The following is a 21,759-nucleotide window of genomic DNA, read 5'->3' as shown; positions in this document are numbered from 1 at the left end:
ACAGGAGGATTGACTGTACTATATGTAGAAGTGAAATAAATTTACAGTTCCGGAACGGATCCAGATGGTTAAATATTTTATGCCAATCCCACATGCTGTCAGAAGATAAGGTATGGGCTCTATAAATAGTCGAAGTTGGTTCCTTGTTTTGATGATGCGTTGAATCTGTTCACAGTAAATTAACAATAACGATTTCATCAATCTACATTACTAAATGTGGGCTTAATTGTCTTTAATCCATAAAAGCCACAATCGCATTTACTGGTTGTGAATCAATCATGGATCTTTTTACATTCGCAGAATACTTAATCGTGTAGTGACCATTAATCTTTTCATACAACTGCAGCATTCTTCCGAATACAATAAATCCTCATTTACTGTCCAGGGTCGCCTGTGCGTTCACTGACCAGTGCGATCAATGACCAGTGCCTACCCACTCCACTGCCGACCAACGCCACGCCGCACAGTGGTCCAAATCGAGAAATCCAGTGACTTTTGGCTCGAAAATGAACTTTCTTGTATCGATACCTGATCAATGAACATTGCTTCCCAAATGTCCATAGACCTCGGGAATGGAGAAATTAGTACAATTTATTAAATATTATAGTTGTAATAAATGTTGAAAGTTGGACATTTTCAGAAGAGTATTTTTCACGAGAAAAATTGCTTCACTTTGATGCGATGCCCTGACGTTCCTATTTAATATTTTCTCGCGCTTTTTTTTTAATTTAAAGAGCAGATTTTTGCGATAAGAAATCGTATCTTACATTATTAATTAGTCTGCACAATGTATTAAAAGTTAATGCTGGACTAAATGGAGAAAATTAAAAAAATTTTTTATAATCGGTAAGGGATATCTTTAAAGTCCCGGGAAGTCCCAGTTTCTAACAAATTGGACTATTTTCAGTACACCTTCCTCTATATGATGGTATAAAAATCATTTCCGCACTCTTCCGCCTTTTCAAATTATAGCAGTTTAAAACTGACAATGTTACGTCGCGTCGCGTCCCCTTACGTTTTACGGACTACACTTGTATTCTCCGACCAAACTTCCAAAGCGATACAGAGTTCTTTTCATCGAACTGTTTGGATTAGAAATGGACTTGAAATGTTTATGCTATGGTGCAGATAAGGCTTCAAATGAGTCTTCGACTTTCTGTCTGCATTTAGTTTAGACAGAACCATTCGAGCTGCCACAGTGAGACTTCTCAGAGCATTTTTCCGCTGTTGATTTTTATTTCGTTTTAATCACTTTATGTTTTGTGTTAATAATTCGTGGTGTTTTAATTTACTTTATAAACTAAACTTAAGTTTTATTAGTGTTTTTATTGTGTGCGATTTAAATTTTAGTTATATTATTTAGTGTTTTTTGTACTCTTTTGGACTATTTAATTTTACATCCATATAATATATAATTTTAATATTCTCTTTGGTAAGTACAAATGACTAAAAAATTTCTTACGTATGTTGTTTTCCAAATTTGACATTTTCTTCTGTGTAGTTTAGATATTATTTATTTTGTATTACTTACCAGAAGCTGAATTATTAATAATTAACTAATAGAAGAGGCAGGCTTTGAAATGGATGGACTATAAAAAATAATGCTAGACAAAACCATTTGAGAATGAAGACTGACAAAGTATAAACAAATATTATTTTTTTATATGTCATGTTATTATTATAATATTATAAAACCATCATTGTTATCACATTTTTATCACAAAAGATTTACAAAAATGTTACTAAATTATTTTATATTATAAGGGTGTCCCAAAATTCGTGAAAATCCCGAAAGGGGGTGGTTCCTGAGACCATTCTAAGAGACATTTTCCTTTGCACCAATGTCAACTGCGGCTTTGTTTAGGAGTTATTAACGAAAAACACGGACCAATCAGAGCGCGCCCTGGCCCGGCGCGCCACGCCGCGCCGGCAAGCGAGTGTCGGTGGTACGCCGCGACATCGCAACGAACAAGAGTTTCTCGATAATGTGAACCCTCTCCGATTTTGATGAGCTTTGGATATGTTGTCAAGACCATGATTCTGAACAACATTTCTCCTTAGACTTTTTGGCGATCGGCTTTAGTTTACGAAATAAGTAACTTGTAATTGTAAATCGATCGATGTACTATCTGAACTATCTCCTCTCCGATTTCGATGAGCTTTGGATACGTTGTCCAGACCATGATTCTGAACAACATTTCTCTTTAGACTTTTTGGCGATCGGCTTTAGTTTACGAGATAATCGTAAAAAAAGAGAAGAAGCAGAAACTGATTGAATTAAAAACTCACGTATTCAGCCGTAAATCCATTTGCTGCTTCGAAATGTGTGTCACTGGGTCACTCGGTGACGAACTGCACAGATGTCTTCAGGTACACGGCAGTACCGAAAGCCAAGGGACGTACGGCCAGGTCGACGAGCTGCACAGCCGGTGGTAGAAGGCCTAAGGGATGCGCGGTCAAGTCGAGGATCCAGAATTTAACTTTCACTTTCGAATCGATAAATAATTCGTATGTTTATTTCACACTCACAATCACTGGTCACATTTGTCAACACATAGTTATGCACTAATAATAATTGCCATATCCCTTGTACTGCTGCACAAATCACAACAATCAGGTAATGCAATCACTAGACTGCGGATTTCATGCATTTGTAGCAAACACGAGTAGGTGCATTTTAATACAGTAGAGAGATTAAAACAATTTCAAAGCACCATAGTATTATTTTCAACTTCTTAAAATGATCACAGTGCGAATCAAATATCTGTCTGGCTCCTGTCCCTTGTAATAGCGGCAGCCAACATTAATTTTGCATAAAGATCCGCAGTCTAGTGATTAGTTTAAATATCAATATCAAAAACACAGCTAATAGCAACCGTTAGTTTTGAATTGACAAGTCTTTGGAGATGTTCTCTCTACCGCGGCTCGAACGACACTGATTTTCCTCAAGATTTTTCTAAAGAATTTAGGAAGGGCATTTAGAGTGTCGAAATTCGAAATGCACGCTGTAGCACGAGAACGACGGGACGGTTAGACGAAAAACAGAATGCGAGAAGGACCGCTGTAAGCTTTGTGGCAAACACATGTTTAGTTTTTCCTGCAGGTTGGTACGCAGAGTCGATGGGTAACTGTTCGAAAACGTCATCCGTCCTTTTACCCAGCAAGGGGTAAAAATGTCAGGTCAGCGTAGCATCCCTATTGTCCTATACCTTCCTTAAGAAACTTTCTAAAAGAAGGACAGACGACGTTTTCGAACGGTTACCCATCGACTCTGCGTACCAATCTACAGGAAAACCTAAACATGTGATTGCCATAAGTCTTAAAGCGGTCCTTTCCGTATCCTGTTTTTCGTCCAACCGTCCCGTCGTTCTCGTGCTACAGCGTGCATTTCGAATTTCGACACTCTAAATGCCCTTCCTAAATTCTTTAGAAAAATCTTGCGGAAAATCAGTGTCGTTCGAGCCGCGGTAGAGAGAACATCTCCAAAGACTTGTAAATTCAAAGCTAACGGTTGCTATGTATTAGCTGTTTTTTTGACTGTGATATTTAAACTAATCACTAGACTGCGAATCTTTATGCAAAATGAATGTTGGCTGCCGCTATTACAAGGGACAGGAGCCAGACAGATATTTGATTCTTACTGTGATCATTTTAAGAATTTGAAAATAATACATTGGTGTTTTGAAATTATTTTAATCTCTCTACTGTATTAAAATGCACCTACTCATGTTTGCTGCAAATGCATGAAATCCGCAGTCTAGTGATTGCATTACCTGATTGTTGTGATTTGTGCAGCAGTACAAGGGATATGGCAATTATTATTAGTGCATAACTATGTGTTGGCAAATGTGAACAGTGATTGTGAGTGTGGAAAAATTTCAAGGCATCTGTGTAAAATAAACATACGAATTATTTATCGATTCGAAAGTGAAAATTAAATTCTGGATCGTCGACTTGACCGCGCATCCCTTAGGCCTTCTACCACCGGCTGTGCAGTTCGTCGACCTGGCCGTACGTCCCTTGGCTTTCGGTACTGCCGTGTACCTGAAGACATCTGTGCAGTTCGTCACCGAGTGACCCAGTGACACACATTTCGAAGCAGCAAATGGATTTACGGCTGAATACGTGAGTTTTTAATTCAATCAGTTTCTGCTTCTTCTCTTTTTTTACGATTATCTCGTAAACTAAAGCCGATCGCCAAAAAGTCTAAAGAGAAATGTTGTTCAGAATCATGGTCTGGACAACGTATCCAAAGCTCATCGAAATCGGAGAGGATTCACATTATCGAGAAACTCTTGTTCGTTGCGATGTCGCGGCGTACCACCGACACTCGCTTGCCGGCGCGGCGTGGCGCGCCGGGCCAGGGCGCGCTCTGATTGGTCCGTGTTTTTCGTTAATACCTCCTAAACAAAGCCGCAGTTGACATTGGTGCAAAGGAAAATGTCTCTTAGAATGGTCTCAGGAACCACCCCCTTTCGGGATTTTCACGAATTTTGGGACACCCTGTATACAATATTGCAAATATTATCAATTATTATAAAAAATATCTTTTGACACAGTTACGTGACGTTTTTACCTTACCCGACTCCTCAAATTTACATTTTTCCCAATTCATTAAACATTTCATGTGTGAAACATAAATATAAAATACACACTTAGAAAGAAAAAATAGTTTGGAAGATTATATTTAAACAATTTTTTTTTAGTGAAAAATATCAATGAAAATTAATTAAAAATTATTGTTTAAAAAATTTTAAAAATATTAATTTTTCTTTAGTTCAAATTGACTATTTTTTTAATGAATTTTAGTGCAAATTTCATCCCGATATCGCTTATGGTACAAAAGTTATAACAAAAAGTCACTGGATTTCTCGATTTGGACCACTGTGCGCCGCACAGTGGGGTATTTGGCCTGAAAAAGTGGAAAAAACTATTGTAGCGTTATTTATAGGCTCAAGGTTATAATATTATATATCGTTGGATTCGCCTTAAGATCAGCTACAACATTATGAAATCCAATATACATTTTAGTATTTGAAAAATCAAATTTACCTCAATTGAAAAAAAAAATTTTTTTTTAACTTTTTTATATTGAAATTTGTAGACGACTGAATACTGTTCCTCTTTTGTTCGAAACATTTTTTCCTCAGATTATCGAGAACCCCTGAAAAAGCGAGGCGATAGTGGAATATTTGCACTATTGTAACTTGAAAAGTATTTAAGAAAAAAATATTTTATTATAGCGTTTTGGAAAGATCTGAAAACAAGCTAGAAGAATATGCAATAAAAAATAGGGTTTTCTATTTAAGAAATTGAAGATGACCTTCGCGTGATTTTCAAACGACTATCCAAGGTCAAATCAATGACGCCATTTTATGGCCCCCTCGAAACCATACAACTTTCGTCAGAAACATTTTTTAACCAAAATGCTTAATTTCGAAGATATACGTCTGTTTCACTTTGAATGACTCACCCGGTATATACATATATATTATAAGAACATTTTAAAATTATTACCATTAATTTTCATCCGAAAACACATCAGAAATTTCTACCTCGGATAATATTTCTTCTTCATTTGAGGCCAAGCGTAGCCGAACATGCAGGCGTACGCGAAACGCTGCTAAACGCTTAATACTAAATTAGCTATAAAATTTGAATCCGGACATATCCGGAATCAAACTTTGTTGGCTTATAATCACAAATCTTTACCGAATGTAATGACACCAAAAAGAGCACTCAATATCGCTTTATACTATAACAAAATTGTCAATAAAGTTTTGTAATTTTTAAAAAGTTTACAGAATGATTGGTAATATTCAAATATTAATAACTATACTAATCTAGATGATAACAAAATAAAATCTATGCGAAAGTGCTCTGTATACCTACCTAAACAACTTTTGTAATACAAGAATTTACAGAATTTTCCTCCAAACACTTGAAAATCGCCAATGAACAGACGCTGTCTTAGAGACTGTTTAAGAACGCCCAGCGCGCCTTAAAATCTCTCGACTTTCGATAAAGTTTACTACTTCACGGGTGTACAAATAGAAAAAATAATATTGCAGCCTTATTCTTCAGACCTTTAACTACAACGAACAGCAAAAATTTTATGCCATACGCAAAAATTTAGAAATCGAATTTTTTCCACTTTTTCGGGCCAAATACCCCACTGTGCGCCGCGCCGCGCGGCGGCGATGATTGATCCCGGCTCGAGTATATCAGTGTGAATACTATTACATTGATACCATTAATTGAATGTTCAAACTTCTTAATTTTCATTACTTTTTTATGGGACATTTACCAACTTATTTCCGGCATTTTTCTGATTAAAACAAGACCAAACACGATATAATGTCAACTGTATTTAGTGGTTCAATCAACGATGAAAGTTTCAAATGCAACGAAGAACAGCGTATGCGACATTCTTTGAACTGTGCCGGCTACGGCGACACGCTTCGGCCACGCGATCCGTATTTCATTCTGTGTTTGTCTATGTTTGGTTCTCTATTGAAGTCTCGGCGCGGTAGACGCAGTCATAAAAAGCTAGTGTCCCTATACGGTCACTCTCCGTGCAGAACACAGCTGTTGGACAGTAAATCAGGATTTACTGTATATCTGTTCAAACTAATTCTAAAAGATCACATTTTACGTTACCTCTATTCTTTAAAAATACTGTAAGACACAGATATTGTAGTTACGATTCGATGTGAACGACTGATTATTAATGAAAACGGATATGTTTATGTATTCCTTCTTGCAACAAATTCAGTTATTACAACTGACAAAGAGTACATTATTGAATCTTCCAATGCGTTTATCACTACATATTCCTATGAACTTGAATTTTACCTCGGCATTTATAAAAACTGCTGCCAGTACCATTAGACATATGTTTATGGACATTGCAGCTAACTTGTTTTGGTACGGCCACATACCGACGAACAACAGCTGCATCCGGCAATACTTGAAATACCTAGTCTTGAAGACATCCATTCATGAACGGCCGGTGGAACACAACTGTTGTCACCCCACTCCAAAGATGGAATCGCGGTCTCTCTTTAAAATTCCAACCTATAATTTCCGATATACCGTAAATTTTACCAAGAGGTAATTTTATGTAGTAAACGCTGGCGAACATCTACAGGGTGTTTTTTACTTTTCCGGCAAGATTGTAGGAGCATGATCTACAAGTGAAAATACGAAAAAAATGTTACATGAAGTTTGATTATAAACGCTTTATTACAATATTATAGGCAAATATTAAATGTAGCCTGAGTACGGCAGATTTCTGATCAAGAAATATCTCTTAAGTATTTACAGGCAAAGTAAACACAATCGACCTTCCGTATTATTCACTATGTATTCAGGCTACATTCAATATTTCCCTGTAATATTGTACAAAGCGTTTATAATTAAACTTCATATAACATTTTTTTCGTATTTTAAGTTGTAGATCATGCTCCTACAATCTTGCCGGAAAAGTACGAAACACCCTGTATACACGTGTCTAGTAAATACCGTCGAATAATTTGAAAACGTTTACCGATTCCGGGAAGCAACTTGCAAAGACAGAGTTGAGATATAATAAGTATTATTATAGTTAAATGAAGTATAATAAGGAAATATATACATAATACGTATTATAAAAATAACAATATTAAATTTATTTATTATATATTTTGTACGAGTTTTACTATAGTATGTATATACTAGAGTCAAAAAATATATTCAATAAATACCCATGAAAACACCTTTACAATTTCAATAATTATCAAATAAAAAATCTAAAATGGGTCATTTGTCCCCTCGTAGTAGATTTAGTGTGAATATAAAATTGATATAATACCTCATACAATACTTAAATAGTTTAGTAATTGATTAGATATCAACATACTTAATAATCTAAACAATATTTTGAAAAATGATATACATAGTAATCTTTAGCGCCGACTCCGAGTTACCACTCAAGTGCTAAGGGTTAATTATTCATAGGACCTTTTCAACTAAAGTGACAAGTTATTTCGAATGTGTTCTATATTAGAAATTACAATGACATTTCCTATAAAAAGTTGACACGCTCGCGTCGTTGAAGATGAAATACCTCCGCATATACCGGTAAGGAAATTAGAGTTTTTCTGAAGTTTACATGCTGTTATTTTTCTTACATCACGTTTAATTTATAAAAACAATTTTCCATTGTGCAGGTATTCTTACCTAACTTATCTCTTATGGAAATGACATACGACGTTATTGAAAGTTTCACTATTACTAATTAGTAATTACACTAAAGTCGCGATATTTATCCCTGAGATTCTCCACGAAAATTCTCCCTTGCCTACCCACTCCACTACGGTCTCCAAGCAGTGTAATGATGCCGCGTAATTATTTGAAACAATCCTGGAGGTACCGTAAAAGAAATTCACAAGTTGAACATAAGAGCTTATTGTAATTTTCAGGTGACCGCGGAGGAATTGATATTGTTTGTGGAGAATAAATTTCCGGATGCTTATAAACTACGTGCGGGTGTGCAATTTATACCAACACTAGCTCATACTTTTACTAACCAGGTATCGAGGAAAGACCTAAAGGCTAAGGCAACATCTCTCCCAGTTCAGTAGAGCGCAGAGAAAGAATTATTTAAAACCATAAAAGTTTGGTTAGAGAATTTATTGATCTTGATTTAATTAGCGATTCCTTAAGCAAGCATAAAGCAATTGTGAAGAAAAGCTTGTAATTTCAAACCGTTGTAGTATTGAAACAACAAATTCGAAAAGATAGTTTTGCATATTTGTATGTAGTGATATGTCTGATTTCTTGGTACTTAAAACACAAGTTTTTCAAGAAGGTAATGGATTATTATTTCATGATTTAAAGTGGATATTACCTATTCACCAAAAACTGTCTCGTTGGTCACAAATTCAGAATTTACTAGCTATAGATTACACTGTCCAATACCAAATTTGATTTCAATATACTGTTGGGTCCTTCTTATAGAGTTTTTTGCGCTGATTCCAAATCTGCATTTAATTTTTTCCCTATACGTACAGTTTTTGAAAATCATGGCTTTGAAAAAAAAACATATTTTTCAACTTTAAACAAATATTGTGATGTTATTATAAAAGATATTGAATTGTTCTTTACAGCAAAAGATTCTGTAGACTTTCCCGAATACAATGATATCCAATATTAATACATTATGATTGTTTAAACATGTTTAAACAATGATTAAAGACGGAGATGCACCACTTTTGCACCAATTTTTGCGGATATTTTCGAATTTATCTCAAAAAATAAGGGTCCAGCGAAAAATTGAACTATACCACGCGAAAGAGCTGACTTTTATCTTGAGAAACCTCCGTGTGAAGTTTGCATGGCCGACGTTTTTACCGAACCAGAAAGCAAAATATCTTCGCCCGACATGCGTTGACGCCAGTGGTGCTCTTCCACTAGCGCGGTCGTTCGTCGGGATACGGCGCGGCGCGCTGCGGTGAAACGGCGCGTGGCTATAAGCGCGCAATTATGTCAGCTTACTGAAATGTAATATTTTATTAAATGTTATACTATTGTTATTTATTATTAATTAGTATATTTATTCTGTATAAATTATTTTATGTATTTTTTAATGTTAGTCTATCGTTTATAGTATATTTAATACAAAAAATACCTTTTGTAACAAAAAAATAATTTATTGACACACTACACTATTACACTATTTACAATGCTAAAATATATGTACACTATTAAGATATAATACACTACTAAAATACATATGTTGTATACACAACAACTAAAATACTATAAATAACTATAAATGTTCTTTATGAAGTTTTATACGTAGCAATGCAGATTTGAAATGCTTGACACGACTGATTTTTCAACAAACTCAAAGCCGAAACTGACCTCTGGCATCAGTTTTCTTAAGAACCAACACGATATTTTGAAATAAATGACGGTCTACGGACAACGGAATACATACAATGTAAGGAAAATCTGCAATGCGGTGACTGAAAAATTTTATTTTCAGTAATTGTCGTCTTATCTATGTATTGTAATTATAGTGCCAATGAACACTCGAGATTCTTCCGAGTAAAATAAGTCCAAACACAATATAAATGGGACTATTTTTATTGACTTAAATACATAATTGAAATAGTTTGCTCCATATTAAATCGATATAGTGTATTATATCTTAATAGTGTACATATATTTTAGCATTGTAAATAGTGTAATAGTGTAGTGTGTCAATAAATTATTTTTTTGTTACAAAAGGTATTTTTTGTATTAAATATACTATAAACGATAGACTAACATTAAAAAATACATAAAATAATTTATACAGAATAAATATACTAATTAATAATAAATAACAATAGTATAACATTTAATAAAATATTACATTTCAGTAAGCTGACATAATTGCGCGCTTATAGCCACGCGCCGTTTCACCGCAGCGCGCCGCGCCGTATCCCGACGAACGACCGCGCTAGTGGAAGAGCACCACTGGCGTCAACGCATGTCGGGCGAAGATATTTTGCTTTCTGGTTCGGTAAAAACGTCGGCCATGCAAACTTCACACGGAGGTTTCTCAAGATAAAAGTCAGCTCTTTCGCGTGGTATAGTTCAATTTTTCGCTGGACCCTTATTTTTTGAGATAAATTCGAAAATATCCGCAAAAATTGGTGCAAAAGTGGTGCATCTCCGTCTTTAATCATTGTTTAAACATGTTTAAACAATCATAATGTATTAATATTGGATATCATTGTATTCGGGAAAGTCTACAGAATCTTTTGCTGTAAAGAACAATTCAATATCTTTTATAATAACATCACAATATTTGTTTAAAGTTGAAAAATATGTTTTTTTTTCAAAGCCATGATTTTCAAAAACTGTACGTATAGGGAAAAAATTAAAAGCAGATTTGGAATCAGCGCAAAAAACTCTATAAGAAGGACCCAACAGTATATTGAAATCACAAAAAAAGTTGAAATTTGTTGGACAGTGTTATAGATATGAAATTGTCTCCTATCCAGTAAGCAAAATGTTCGATTTCGGACGGGTATCTACGCGCGCATAAGCCGGGTGAAGGTCTAGTTAGTTTGGTGCCGGACGGAGCCTGTCCCAAACTAACTAGACACTAAAAAGACCGGGTAGAAAGCAGAGAAGCTGATTGGGTACAATTCTGGCCGCTCGGTCCTGTCTTCTAGCCGGCACAAGCTGCGGGCCGATGCCCGGTTTTTCTGCCGACAGAATGCGTTACTTATGCGCGCGTAGATGTCCATCCAAAATCGACCATGTTTGCTTACTGGGCAATAGTTGAATTTGCTTATACTAAAAATCATGAAATAATAATACATCAGATAAGACGAATACAAAGTAAAAAAAACGATATAGTTCATGCATCAATATAATGACACAAAATTTAGAGTAAGCATGCTGGGCGGCGATAAGCCTGGAACGATGGCTGTATCGTCGCATCGTTAACGTTTGCTACCGTTTGGTTTCTTTTATTTCACCCGTAATAGCATAGTACAACATGTATCCTATCGAAACCCAAGAACTTTGACATCTCCAATGGTCAACTAGTGATCATGAAAGTGAGTAGAGCATCGTGAAACAGGACATCGAAACTCTGACAACCTTCAATAAATAAAGACGTAATGTATTTAACAATGTTATGTAGTCAACAGCACGACTAATTATGCGGTATCTCTTACCATGCCGAACTTCTCCATCGATACTGTTAGAATGTTGGCGGTTGTGATGGTGATTGGTTCCATACAATTTTGCATAATGAGCAGCAACGTCTTTTGGTCTGAGATCGATGCATTGTACCATTCACCGTAGTAACTGAGACATGTATCGTTATTTTGTCTTTATTACACTACAGTAATATAGGTACTACTACAGTAAAGTCGCTATCTAAGCACGACGGAGATGGCTGTTCTAAGTCACTTCGCCTACCCCTTCCACTGGGGTGCATATCCCGCGAGGGGCTAAGAAGCTCGAGCTGCCTCGGTCACCGAGCAGTGTAAACATGCCGCGGAATCTAATACAAAACTTCTTTATATTTCTATGGGGCTTCCACCAACTTGTTTGTGGCATTTTTTCGATTAGAATGACACTAAAGACGATATAATTTCAACTGTATTTAGTGGTTTAATCGACTGTATAGAGTAACTTTAGGACATAGAAGAGGATGGCGAGTGAAAAAGAAATAGAAACAGCGACCAAGACGTTCGGCAAAAATTCAAAACTTATTATATTGTTTAAAATACCAATGCGATGCTAACTTTTTTATTTTTACTTTCTTCTTTTACAACCTTTCTCCAGATATTTGTCACATTTTGCCACGTTTTTATTAGCTCGCTTTCTTGTTTGTCTGTTTTTCTGTTTGTCTGTTCGGTGGCAAATTTTGCAATTGATTTTAAACCATAGACATATAGAGATAGACTGCGCCGTCTTATGGGCGAGTTGAAGCCCACAATGGCGGCGCGCGGTACAAAGAGTGAGAGAGAGAGCATTAGCCGGGGTCCATAGCGCTCTCTTTCTATATGATGTGTCGACACATCAATTAGAAAGAAAGCGCTATGGACCCCGGCTAATGCTCTCTCTCTCTCGCACGCCGCCATTGTGGGCTTCAGCGCTTCGTTCAGGCCGCGCAGTCTATCTCTATATGTCTATGTTTTAAACTAACTTCTCGATGAGCTAGAGGCTTGAAATTTTAAACATAGCTCAGAACTGGATGACAATGCAATATTAAAAAAAAAATTTTTTTAAAGCCTATGCGTTTAGGAGATATAAATTATTAAAAATAAAAATAAATTTTTAAAAAATACCACGTTTTTAAAACAGACTAAAATGTATAAAATAAGTTTTTAAAAAACGGACTAAAAAGTATAAAATAATTTTTTCTAGCCCCATACAGATTCCTAACCCCGTACAGATAGTCCTGAAAAGTGATTGTGAATTTTTAGTAGCTATGAAAATACTTGTAAGATTTAAAACGAAAAACGTGGAGCGCAAGATAATACATACATAATAAGGAGTATAGAAAGTAGCTACCGCTGAGAAAACTCGCACAACAGTTCATATCATTTGCAGTGCATTAGAATTGTTAGTGATTTAGGTGTTCATGCATCAATTATCTATTTCATGCGCCCCACGTTTTTCGTTTTAAATCTTACAAGTATTTTCATAGCTACTAAAAATTCACAATCACAAATTTTCAGGACTATATCTGTACGGGGTTAGGAATCTGTATGGGGCTATAAAAAATTATTTTATACTTTTTAGTCCATTTTTTAAAAATTTATTTTATACTTTTTAGTCCGTTTTAAAAACGCGGTATTTTTTAAAAATTTATTTTTATTTTTAATAATTTTCCTGATTAAAATGAGTCGTTTAAAAACCTCCTACGGGCCGTAACTCCGTTAATTTGCAAAATTCTTAGTCTAATTCTTTGAGAACATAATTTTCAAGATGTTAAGACAAATTGTAAGTTATGCTTTACATGTACAGTAAATATGGGCTAAATTGTGTCTTGTTTGGTGTCATTTTAATCAGAAAAATGTCGCAAATATATTGGTAAAATTTCATTAAAAACAAGTAAAAAATAAAGAAGTTTTTTACGTAGTTATTTGCCGTTTTAACATGCTGTTCTTTTCTACATTCGGCGCGGTCGACGAAGCCACAAAAAATAGTGTCCGGTCCCGATCTATGTCACAACACAACCGAGTATTAACTTAAAATGGAACTTTACTGTACTAGACAAATAATTATGCAGCCGCATTACACAATTTTTATACTATATACAGGGTGTCCCAAAATTCGTGAAAATCCCGAAAGGGGGTGGTTCCTGAGACCACTTCAAGCGACATTTTCCTTTTGCAAAAATGTTATCCGCGGCTTTGTTTAGGAGTTATTAACGAAAAACACGGACCAATCAGAGCGCGACCTAGAAGCGAGTTGCCACAGTGGCCCGGAGCGACAAATGTCTATTGGCCGACTGTGGCAACTCGCTTCTAGGTCGCGCTCAGATTGGTCCGTGTTTTTCGTTAATAACTCCTAAACAAAGCCGCGGATAACATTTTTGCAAAAGGAAAATGTCGCTTGAAATGGTCTTAGGAACCACCCCCTTCCGGGATTTTCACGAATTTTGGGACACCCTGTATAATAAGGTTCGTATGAAAAAAAATCAAAGCAAATTGGTTAATTATGTACTCACATTTGACGAAAAACATTGGAGCTGGCGTCTATGAGCTTCTGCGCCACAACAGCATCGACGAAAATATAGCATAGACATATAGCAAAATACGTTGCGAGTAGAAATACTTCTTGAAAACATGAAGTGCCGTTGATCGCAATATACACCTAAACATCAATGTTTTTAGTAGATGAACTAAATTGGAATGAAGTCTGCTTACTAATTCATCCATTATTATTTTCATTAACTCATTTCACGATCAGATCTTTGTGTATCACTTGTTCGCGATTTTTAAATGGTGATCGTATGCACCGTGAAGGAACATGATTGTCTCGCCGTATCGATGTATACATATGTAGGGAGATACCATCTCTGAGCGGCGAGAATTCCGTTGAATGTCACGACGTTAGTAACTGTAACGACGCGACGATTCGATATCTGTTATTATGTTTATCGATTTCGTTATTCATATTTGTAATATGCGATTTCTTTGTCATTCCGGTTCGACGTACGAAAACGAAAAGACGTGTTTGATCTCAGACGGAGATTCAGACGGGATAATTTAATTAGTTGTATTTGTTATAATTCAAATTTCGTATTAAAACATTTCGAGTTTACGAACGTATTATTCAATTTACGATTTAAATCCTACACATATACAGGGTGTCCCAAATGTGGTGTACTTAATTGAAATGGGAGGTTCCTGAGACCATTCTAAGAGACATTTTCCTTTGCACCAATGTCAACTGCGGCTTTGTTTAGGAGTTATTAACGAAAAACACGGACCAATCAGAGCGCGCCCTGGACGGCCGCGCCACACCGCGCCGACAAGCGAGTGTCGGTGGTACGCCGTGACATCGCAACGAACAAGAGTTTCTCGATTATGTGAATGCTCTCCGATTTCAATGAGCTTTGGATATGTGGTCAAGATCATTATTCTGAACAACATTTCTCTTTAGACTTTTTGGCGATCGGCTTTAGTTTACGAGATTATCGTAAAAAAAGAGAAGAAGCACAGAAACTGATTGTATTAAAAACTCACGTATTCAGCCGTAAATCCATTTGCTGCTTCGAAATGTGTGTCTTGAAATTTCTCCACACTCACAATCATTGTTCACATTTGTCAACACATAGTTATGCACTAATAATAATTGCCATATCCCTTGTACTGCTGCACAAATCACAACAATCAGGTAATGCAATCACTAGACCGCGGATTTCATGTATTTGTAGCAAGCATGAGTAGTTGCATTTTAATACAGTAGAGAGATTAAAATAATTTCAAAACACCATAGTATTATTTTCAACTTCTTAAAATGATCACAGTGAGAATCAAATATCTGTCTGGCTCCTGTCCCTTGTAATAGCGGCAGCCAACATTAATGTTGCATAAAGATCCGTAGTCTAGTGATTAGTTTAAATATTACTATCAAAAACACAGCTAATAGCAACCGTTAGCTTTGAATTGACAAGTCTTTGGAGATGTTCTCTCTACCGCGGCTCGAACGACACTGATTTTCCGCAAGATTTTTCTAAAGAATTTAGGGAGGGCATTTAGAGTGTCGAAATTCGAAATGCACGCTGTAGCACGAGAACGACGGGACGGTTGGACGAAAAACAGGATACGAGAAGGACCGCTGGCAATCACATGTTTAGTTTCTCCTGTAGATTGGTACGCAGAGTCGATGGGTAACCGTTCGAAAACGTCGTCTGTCCTTCTCTTAGAAAGTTTCTTAAGGAAGGTATAGGACAATAGGGATGCTACGCTGACCTGACATTTTTACCCCTTGCTGGCTAAAAGGACGGATGACGTTTTCGAACAGTTACCCATCGACTCTGCGTACCAACCTGCAGGAAAAACTAAACATGTGTTTGCCACAAAGCTTACAGCGGTCCTTCTCGCATTCTGTTTTTCGTATAACCGTCCCGTCGTTCTCGTGCTACAGCGTGCACATTTCGAATTTCGACACTCTAAATGCCCTTCCTAAATTCTTTAGAAAAATCTTGCGGAAAATCAGTGTCGTTCGAGCCGCGATAGAGAGAACATCTCCAAAGACTTGTCAATTCAAAGCTAACGGTTGCTATTAGCTGTGTTTTTGATAGTAATATTTAAACTAATCACTAGACTACGGATCTTTATGCAACATTAATGTTGGCTGCCGCTATTACAAGGGACAGGAGCCAGACAGATATTTGATTCTCACTGTGATCATTTTAAGAAGTTGAAAATAATACTATGGTGTTTTGAAATTATTTTAATCTCTCTACTGTCTTAAAATGCACCTACTCATGTTTGCTGCAAATGCATGAAATCCGCAGTCTAGTGATTGCATTACCTGATTGTTGTGATTTGTGCAGCAGTACAAGGGATATGGCAATTACTATTAGTGCATAACTATGTGTTGACAAATGTGAACAGTGATTGTGAGTGTGGAAAAATTTCAAGGCATCTGTGTGAAATAAACATACGAATTATTTATCGATTCGAAAGTGAAAGTGAAATTCTGGATCGTCGACTTGACCGCGCATCCCTTAGGCCTTTTACCACCGGCTGTGCAGTTCGTCGACCTGGCCGTACGTCCCTTAGCTTTCGGTACTGTCGTATACCTGAAGACATCTGTGCAGTTCGTCACCGAGTGACCCAGTGACACACATTTCGAAGCAGCAAATGGATTTACGGCTGAATAAGTGAGGTTTTAATACAATCAGTTTCTGCTTTTTCCCTCGTTCGGGTAAAGTTGCCGTAAGTAGGGTAAAGAGATCCACCCATATGAATTGACAAGTAAAGTTCTTCCGACCGACAAAAACTGTAAAGGGTAATGTTGTTCAGAATCATGGTCTTGACAACATATTCAAGGCTCATCGAAATCGGAGAGGAGATAGTTCAGATAGTACATCGATCGATTTACAATTACAAGTTACTTATCGCATAAACTAAAGCCGGCCGACAAAAACTGTAAAGGGAAATGTTGTTCAGAATCATGGTCTTGACAACATATCCAAAGCTCATCCAAATCGGGGAAGATTCACATAATCTCGAGAAACTCTTGTTCGTTACGGCATCGCGGCGTTACACCGCGCTCGTCTCCCGGCGCGCCGGGCTGAACGTGCCATCGCGCGTCTAGGGCGCGCTCTGATTGGTCCGTGTTTTTCGTTAATAACTCCTAAACAAAGCCGCAGTTGACATTGGTGCAAAGGAAAATGTCTCTTAGAATGGTCTCAGGAACCTCCCATTTCAATTAAGTATACCACATTTGGGACACCCTGTATAGGGCGAGCTTTCAATTTTGAAAGACTACTAATACATTTCCGTATGCGTGGTCGGGCCGGCCCGACGGCCGGCCTTCTCCGCCCCCCACTGCCTAGCCCTAACTAATTCTGATCGCATAATTTTTTTCATTCTATATAGCCGTCATACAGAATTTGAACTAGCAATAGAAAAATCATGAGATCAGAATTAGTTAGGGGGAGGCGGGTCAGTGGCTCAGGTGGTAGAGTGTCTGATCGTAGCAGGAAGGCCAGGGTTCGATTCTCGGGTGTGGCATAAATTTCCAAGGTGGTTTTTTCTCCTGCTACGGGCTCAGTACCTACTGTCGGGGTCATAGGGCAACCAATGGCAACAATTTCCCCTTCATCCAGGGAATCGGTGAACTGTTGGAAGCCCAAGTTGGCCATCCCGCCTCATAAACCCTTACGGGTACCCACCCGCCGCTGCTCAATCTCCCCTGTTTGGGGAATAGAGTAAGGAAAGGGGGGTGGTCAGCGAACAAATGGTGGTACCACTGTGGAAACTGGGCACGGACCCTACTAAAAAATGGAATCAAGAAACGCAAACGGAATTAAGAACCTTTAAGGGAAAGGTGGGTGGACGGAGCTAATAGCTGAACACCGACCAGAACCGAGGATGATGGTCACATCCAAACAATCAGCCATATTTTCTAGGATGTGTCAAGCCCACCCAAGAAGGAAGATCTCGATGAACCTTATATCAAAATCTCTCAGGAGACAGATTTCGGTGAAGTTGGTGAACCCTTTCTTCTCAACCCCATCGCGAAATAGGTTCGGCAGGTGAAGACCGAATGGAATTGATATCTCGGCCCAGCCGTGATTTCGATGAAGTCGGATTGGATCCGAAGTAGCAGTAACTTCTTCCCAATGGTCAAATAATACGCGGTCCTCTGCACTTGTACTCCCAATAGACTCATAGCACAGGCGGAGGGATTAGCCCTAGGGAAGGGTGTGGGCAGGTTTCTGGACTATCCGGAAACAGAGTAGGGACGGGCTTCAAAACTTGACACATTCGACATGAAAATATGGTGAAGTGGGGGGAGTCTGAAAGGGCAGGCGAAACACCCTGCAGGTCTGAAGGTGAGGGGGCCCGACGTTCATACCGAGCCGTAAAACAGCTCAAAAACTGACAAATTAGGTAGCATGGCCCGTCTCATCAATGATGACCGACCTGTCTAGTAGGTCGACGACTCTGAAAATGGCCCGGGCCGAATAAAACAGAGGGGACGGCTGAAAAACGTGGATAACTGCAACCCGCAAAAGGGCCGAGTGCCGGCAGCGCCAATTGTGATACTGGTGATTAAGGGTCTTTGCCCACTAGGACGCCCCCTCTGTATCGTTTTGGGTCTCTTCTGTGTATTTCAATGGGACTGCGCCTGCTATACCTGCAATGGCGCCATATACCTGCAGGCGCAGGTATAGTAGGCGCAGTCCCATTGAAATACACAGAAGAAACCCAAAACGGGAACGGAGCGATGGCGCAGGTAGGCAGAGGAGGCGTCTAGTAGGCAAAGACCTTTAAGGTCGTTGCCCACTATGACTGCCCCTCTGTATACCTGCGCCATCGCTCCGTCCGCAAGTTGACGCTGCGCTGGTAGTTTTTCCGCCTACTAGACTGCTCTAGCACCGCGCCAGCACCGCGCCAGAACTTTCAGTGACGCTCACCACTAGCGCGGTCGTTCGTCGCGCCGTAACCCGTCGAACGAGCTAATCCAGACCGTTCTAGTGGTGAACACCACTGCGCTGGCGGCAACTCGTGTCGAGCGAAGATATTTTGCCAAGACACCTCTGTAGGTTCGACGGTAGGGCACCAGTTCACTATACGCAGGTAGACGGTCCAGGTGCGAGTCCGACAATAGTAATAATGTTGGGGCGTACGGTCGAGTTTTTATTGCTTTATGACCGGTGACATCGTGGACTTTTTCGGAGTTTTCTGGCGATAGTTAATGTATTCTAAAGACACGCTGAAGTGATTTGGTTATTGCGGATTACCGGGGTTTGGGCGCAGTTACTTTCGAGTGGCGAACATTAGCACTTAGCACTGCCTACACAATCGCTTCTTATTTTACTGTGTAACAACCTGTTTTCCGTCGTCACGTCGGAGATGTCCTGCTTCGTCAATATAGCTCGCCGATCCAGAGTTCGATGTTCGACGAGAGGAAAATGTCGATGGGGAACTGGACGTGGTACACGGGTTCAAAATAACGACACCGGCGTTTTCACTGACATGCTCGCTGCCGGCGAGTCCGCGCTCGCGGGTTTTCGGAATCGCGTTTTCGCGACGGTTCACTCGGTAACCGCGGCGTTCGGGTACGGGTACGCGTTATTTTCTCGGGCGCGTACGTCGCGGTTTTCAGGTACAGGACGCGTTACTTTCTCGGGTACGACGCGCACGTATTTCGGGACCGGTAACTGGGAAATCAGGACAGCATGGAAATTCCCTGCCCGAGTCTGGGCATTCGGATATGCGACGTGGCGGTTCGCCATGCGCCATAATCCTCTCGGGCGGGTCTACGGCGACGAGTGACGGTTCGTCATGCTCGTCGTTCGTTCCCGTCGGCGGTACACCTTAACGGGCTCGCCAGTGGTGCACCTTGGCAAGAGAAAGAGTGACGGTACGTCGTGCTCTGGCTGTGCTACAGGAAACAGGGCGTTTTCAGGAAGGAGGAGGGCTCCCGGCCTGAGTCTGGTCGGTTGGATTTCAACGTGGCGGGACGCCGTGCGTTTACGTCCTCTCAGGGGATTCTACCGCGACGAGCGATGGTTCATCGTGCTCGACGTTCGTTCCCGTCGACGGTACGTCGTGACGAGGTAGCCGGGGCTACACCTTGACTCGTTCCGAGGGGCGGTACGCCTTACTCTACCTTGGTGGAACGTAGTTCGTCACCGTCGGGATACCTCCATGGGACAGGAACGTTGGTTAACAAGATGGCGGTGCGCCGTATTCTGTCTACGTAGTTCGGCACTGCAAGGGATACTTACTGGAATGAACCGATACGACTCGAGTCTCGATGGAGAAGCCGCTCCCGCGGTCGCGTCGCAGCTTTTATCACTATTCGTTCGGCGGGGCCGGGCGGCGGTGCGGCGCTAAACTTCGCGAATCTTCTTGACTGTTCTCGTCCGCGTGCTAGACAACCGTTTTTCGTCCTCCCGTCGGTACTGTTTCGTCGTGCGGTCGTCGCGTAGCGCGTGACGCGTATCGGTGGTGCGCGCCGGTTCGGATCGGTTTCTTTCGGCTCGGTTCGGTTCCCTTCGGTGCGCCTTGATACCCGGTTCTACTAGTAACAGGCCTGCCCGTTGCAGGTCTGTTACAACTGTAACGACTACGATTTCATTAGAGGGACGAAAAGAAAATTTTCGAAGCTCGCGCGAGTCCTTCCTTTGTTTTCCACATCAACGTGCTATTTCGGATATATCCACAAACATGATTTTGACTTGGATCTATTCTGACTCTCGCATAATTAGTAGCCCAATAAAATTTCTGTCCTCGACAATGGTTACTACTACTAATAGCCAAAAATTATTTCCATCATCGATAACGGTTCCTTATGACCAAAAAGAATTGTTGTCATTTATAATGGTTGTTTACCAGTCAAAGATAACGTCTATCATCGATAATGATTATTTGCAACTATTGGGTTGTGTAATAAATTCCCGCGGTTTTCGTATCTTATTTTTTTCCCGCAATTTTCCATCAACAGAAGGGACATTCTCGGCGAGAATGTTTTGCCGGTTGCTGAATGTGCTGTTCGTACGGTATGCGAGAGACGATCTTAACGATTCGTAAAAACGACTAAAATGAAGATCGCAAACACTAGAATTGGTTCGTCGATTTCGTATATTTGTCAGTCAATGACCATTTTAGTTATACTAATTTTCAAATTTTAAATACTTATAAAAGAAATTGTATTCACATAACTTAAAATATACTGCCAATTTTGCGATAATTGTTATCCAGACACCATAAACAATAGTTATTTTTAATTTAATAAAAAAAAAATCATTTGTAAAAAGTTCATATTATTATATCGCAAGGAAGGCAGTATCGTTGAATTTCACAGAAATTATTCGGAAAATCTAGTTGTTTTAAAACAGTGGTCGGCACGGAGGAGACTCTGCAGGCCGTTTTCGGCTCGCGCCGCCTCTTTTCACCGACCGCACGTCCCATTCCCCGTAACGGCCCTAGTCCTCGAGGCAGCTCAGGCCCGTACCTATCCCAGACCGTATGAACTGCGCGTGGCGCATTAGGGCGACACCCGTAT

At 39.3% G+C, this 21,759-nt stretch overlaps 1 protein-coding gene and 1 long non-coding RNA gene across 2 annotated transcripts in view; both read right to left on the bottom strand.

Annotated features, from left to right (window-relative positions):
- LOC143217518 (uncharacterized) overlaps positions 1 to 7,163 on the bottom strand; it is a 52,276-nt gene extending 45,113 nt beyond the window's left edge. The window contains exons 1-2 of the mRNA XM_076441903.1: positions 6,856 to 7,163; positions 46 to 165 (exon numbers count right to left, since the gene is read on the bottom strand). Of these exons, the coding sequence (XP_076298018.1) occupies positions 46 to 165; positions 6,856 to 6,999 (264 nt within the window). The 5' untranslated portion in view covers positions 7,000 to 7,163. The remainder of the gene's footprint in view (positions 1 to 45; positions 166 to 6,855) is intronic.
- Positions 7,164 to 10,777: 3,614 nt separating this feature from the next.
- LOC143217519 (uncharacterized) lies at positions 10,778 to 21,230 on the bottom strand. The gene is made up of 4 exons (XR_013010832.1): positions 20,480 to 21,230; positions 14,231 to 14,376; positions 11,721 to 11,853; positions 10,778 to 11,643 (listed from the first exon to the last, which is right to left on the bottom strand). It is a non-coding gene; the product is annotated as an uncharacterized LOC143217519 (long non-coding RNA).
- Between the last annotated feature and the right edge of the window lie 529 nt (positions 21,231 to 21,759).

The sequence above is a fragment of the Lasioglossum baleicum genome, chromosome 17 (genome assembly GCF_051020765.1).
Source record: "Lasioglossum baleicum chromosome 17, iyLasBale1, whole genome shotgun sequence".
NCBI classification, from domain to species: Eukaryota; Metazoa; Arthropoda; class Insecta; order Hymenoptera; family Halictidae; genus Lasioglossum; species Lasioglossum baleicum.
This window is presented reverse-complemented; position numbering and strand designations above follow the sequence as displayed.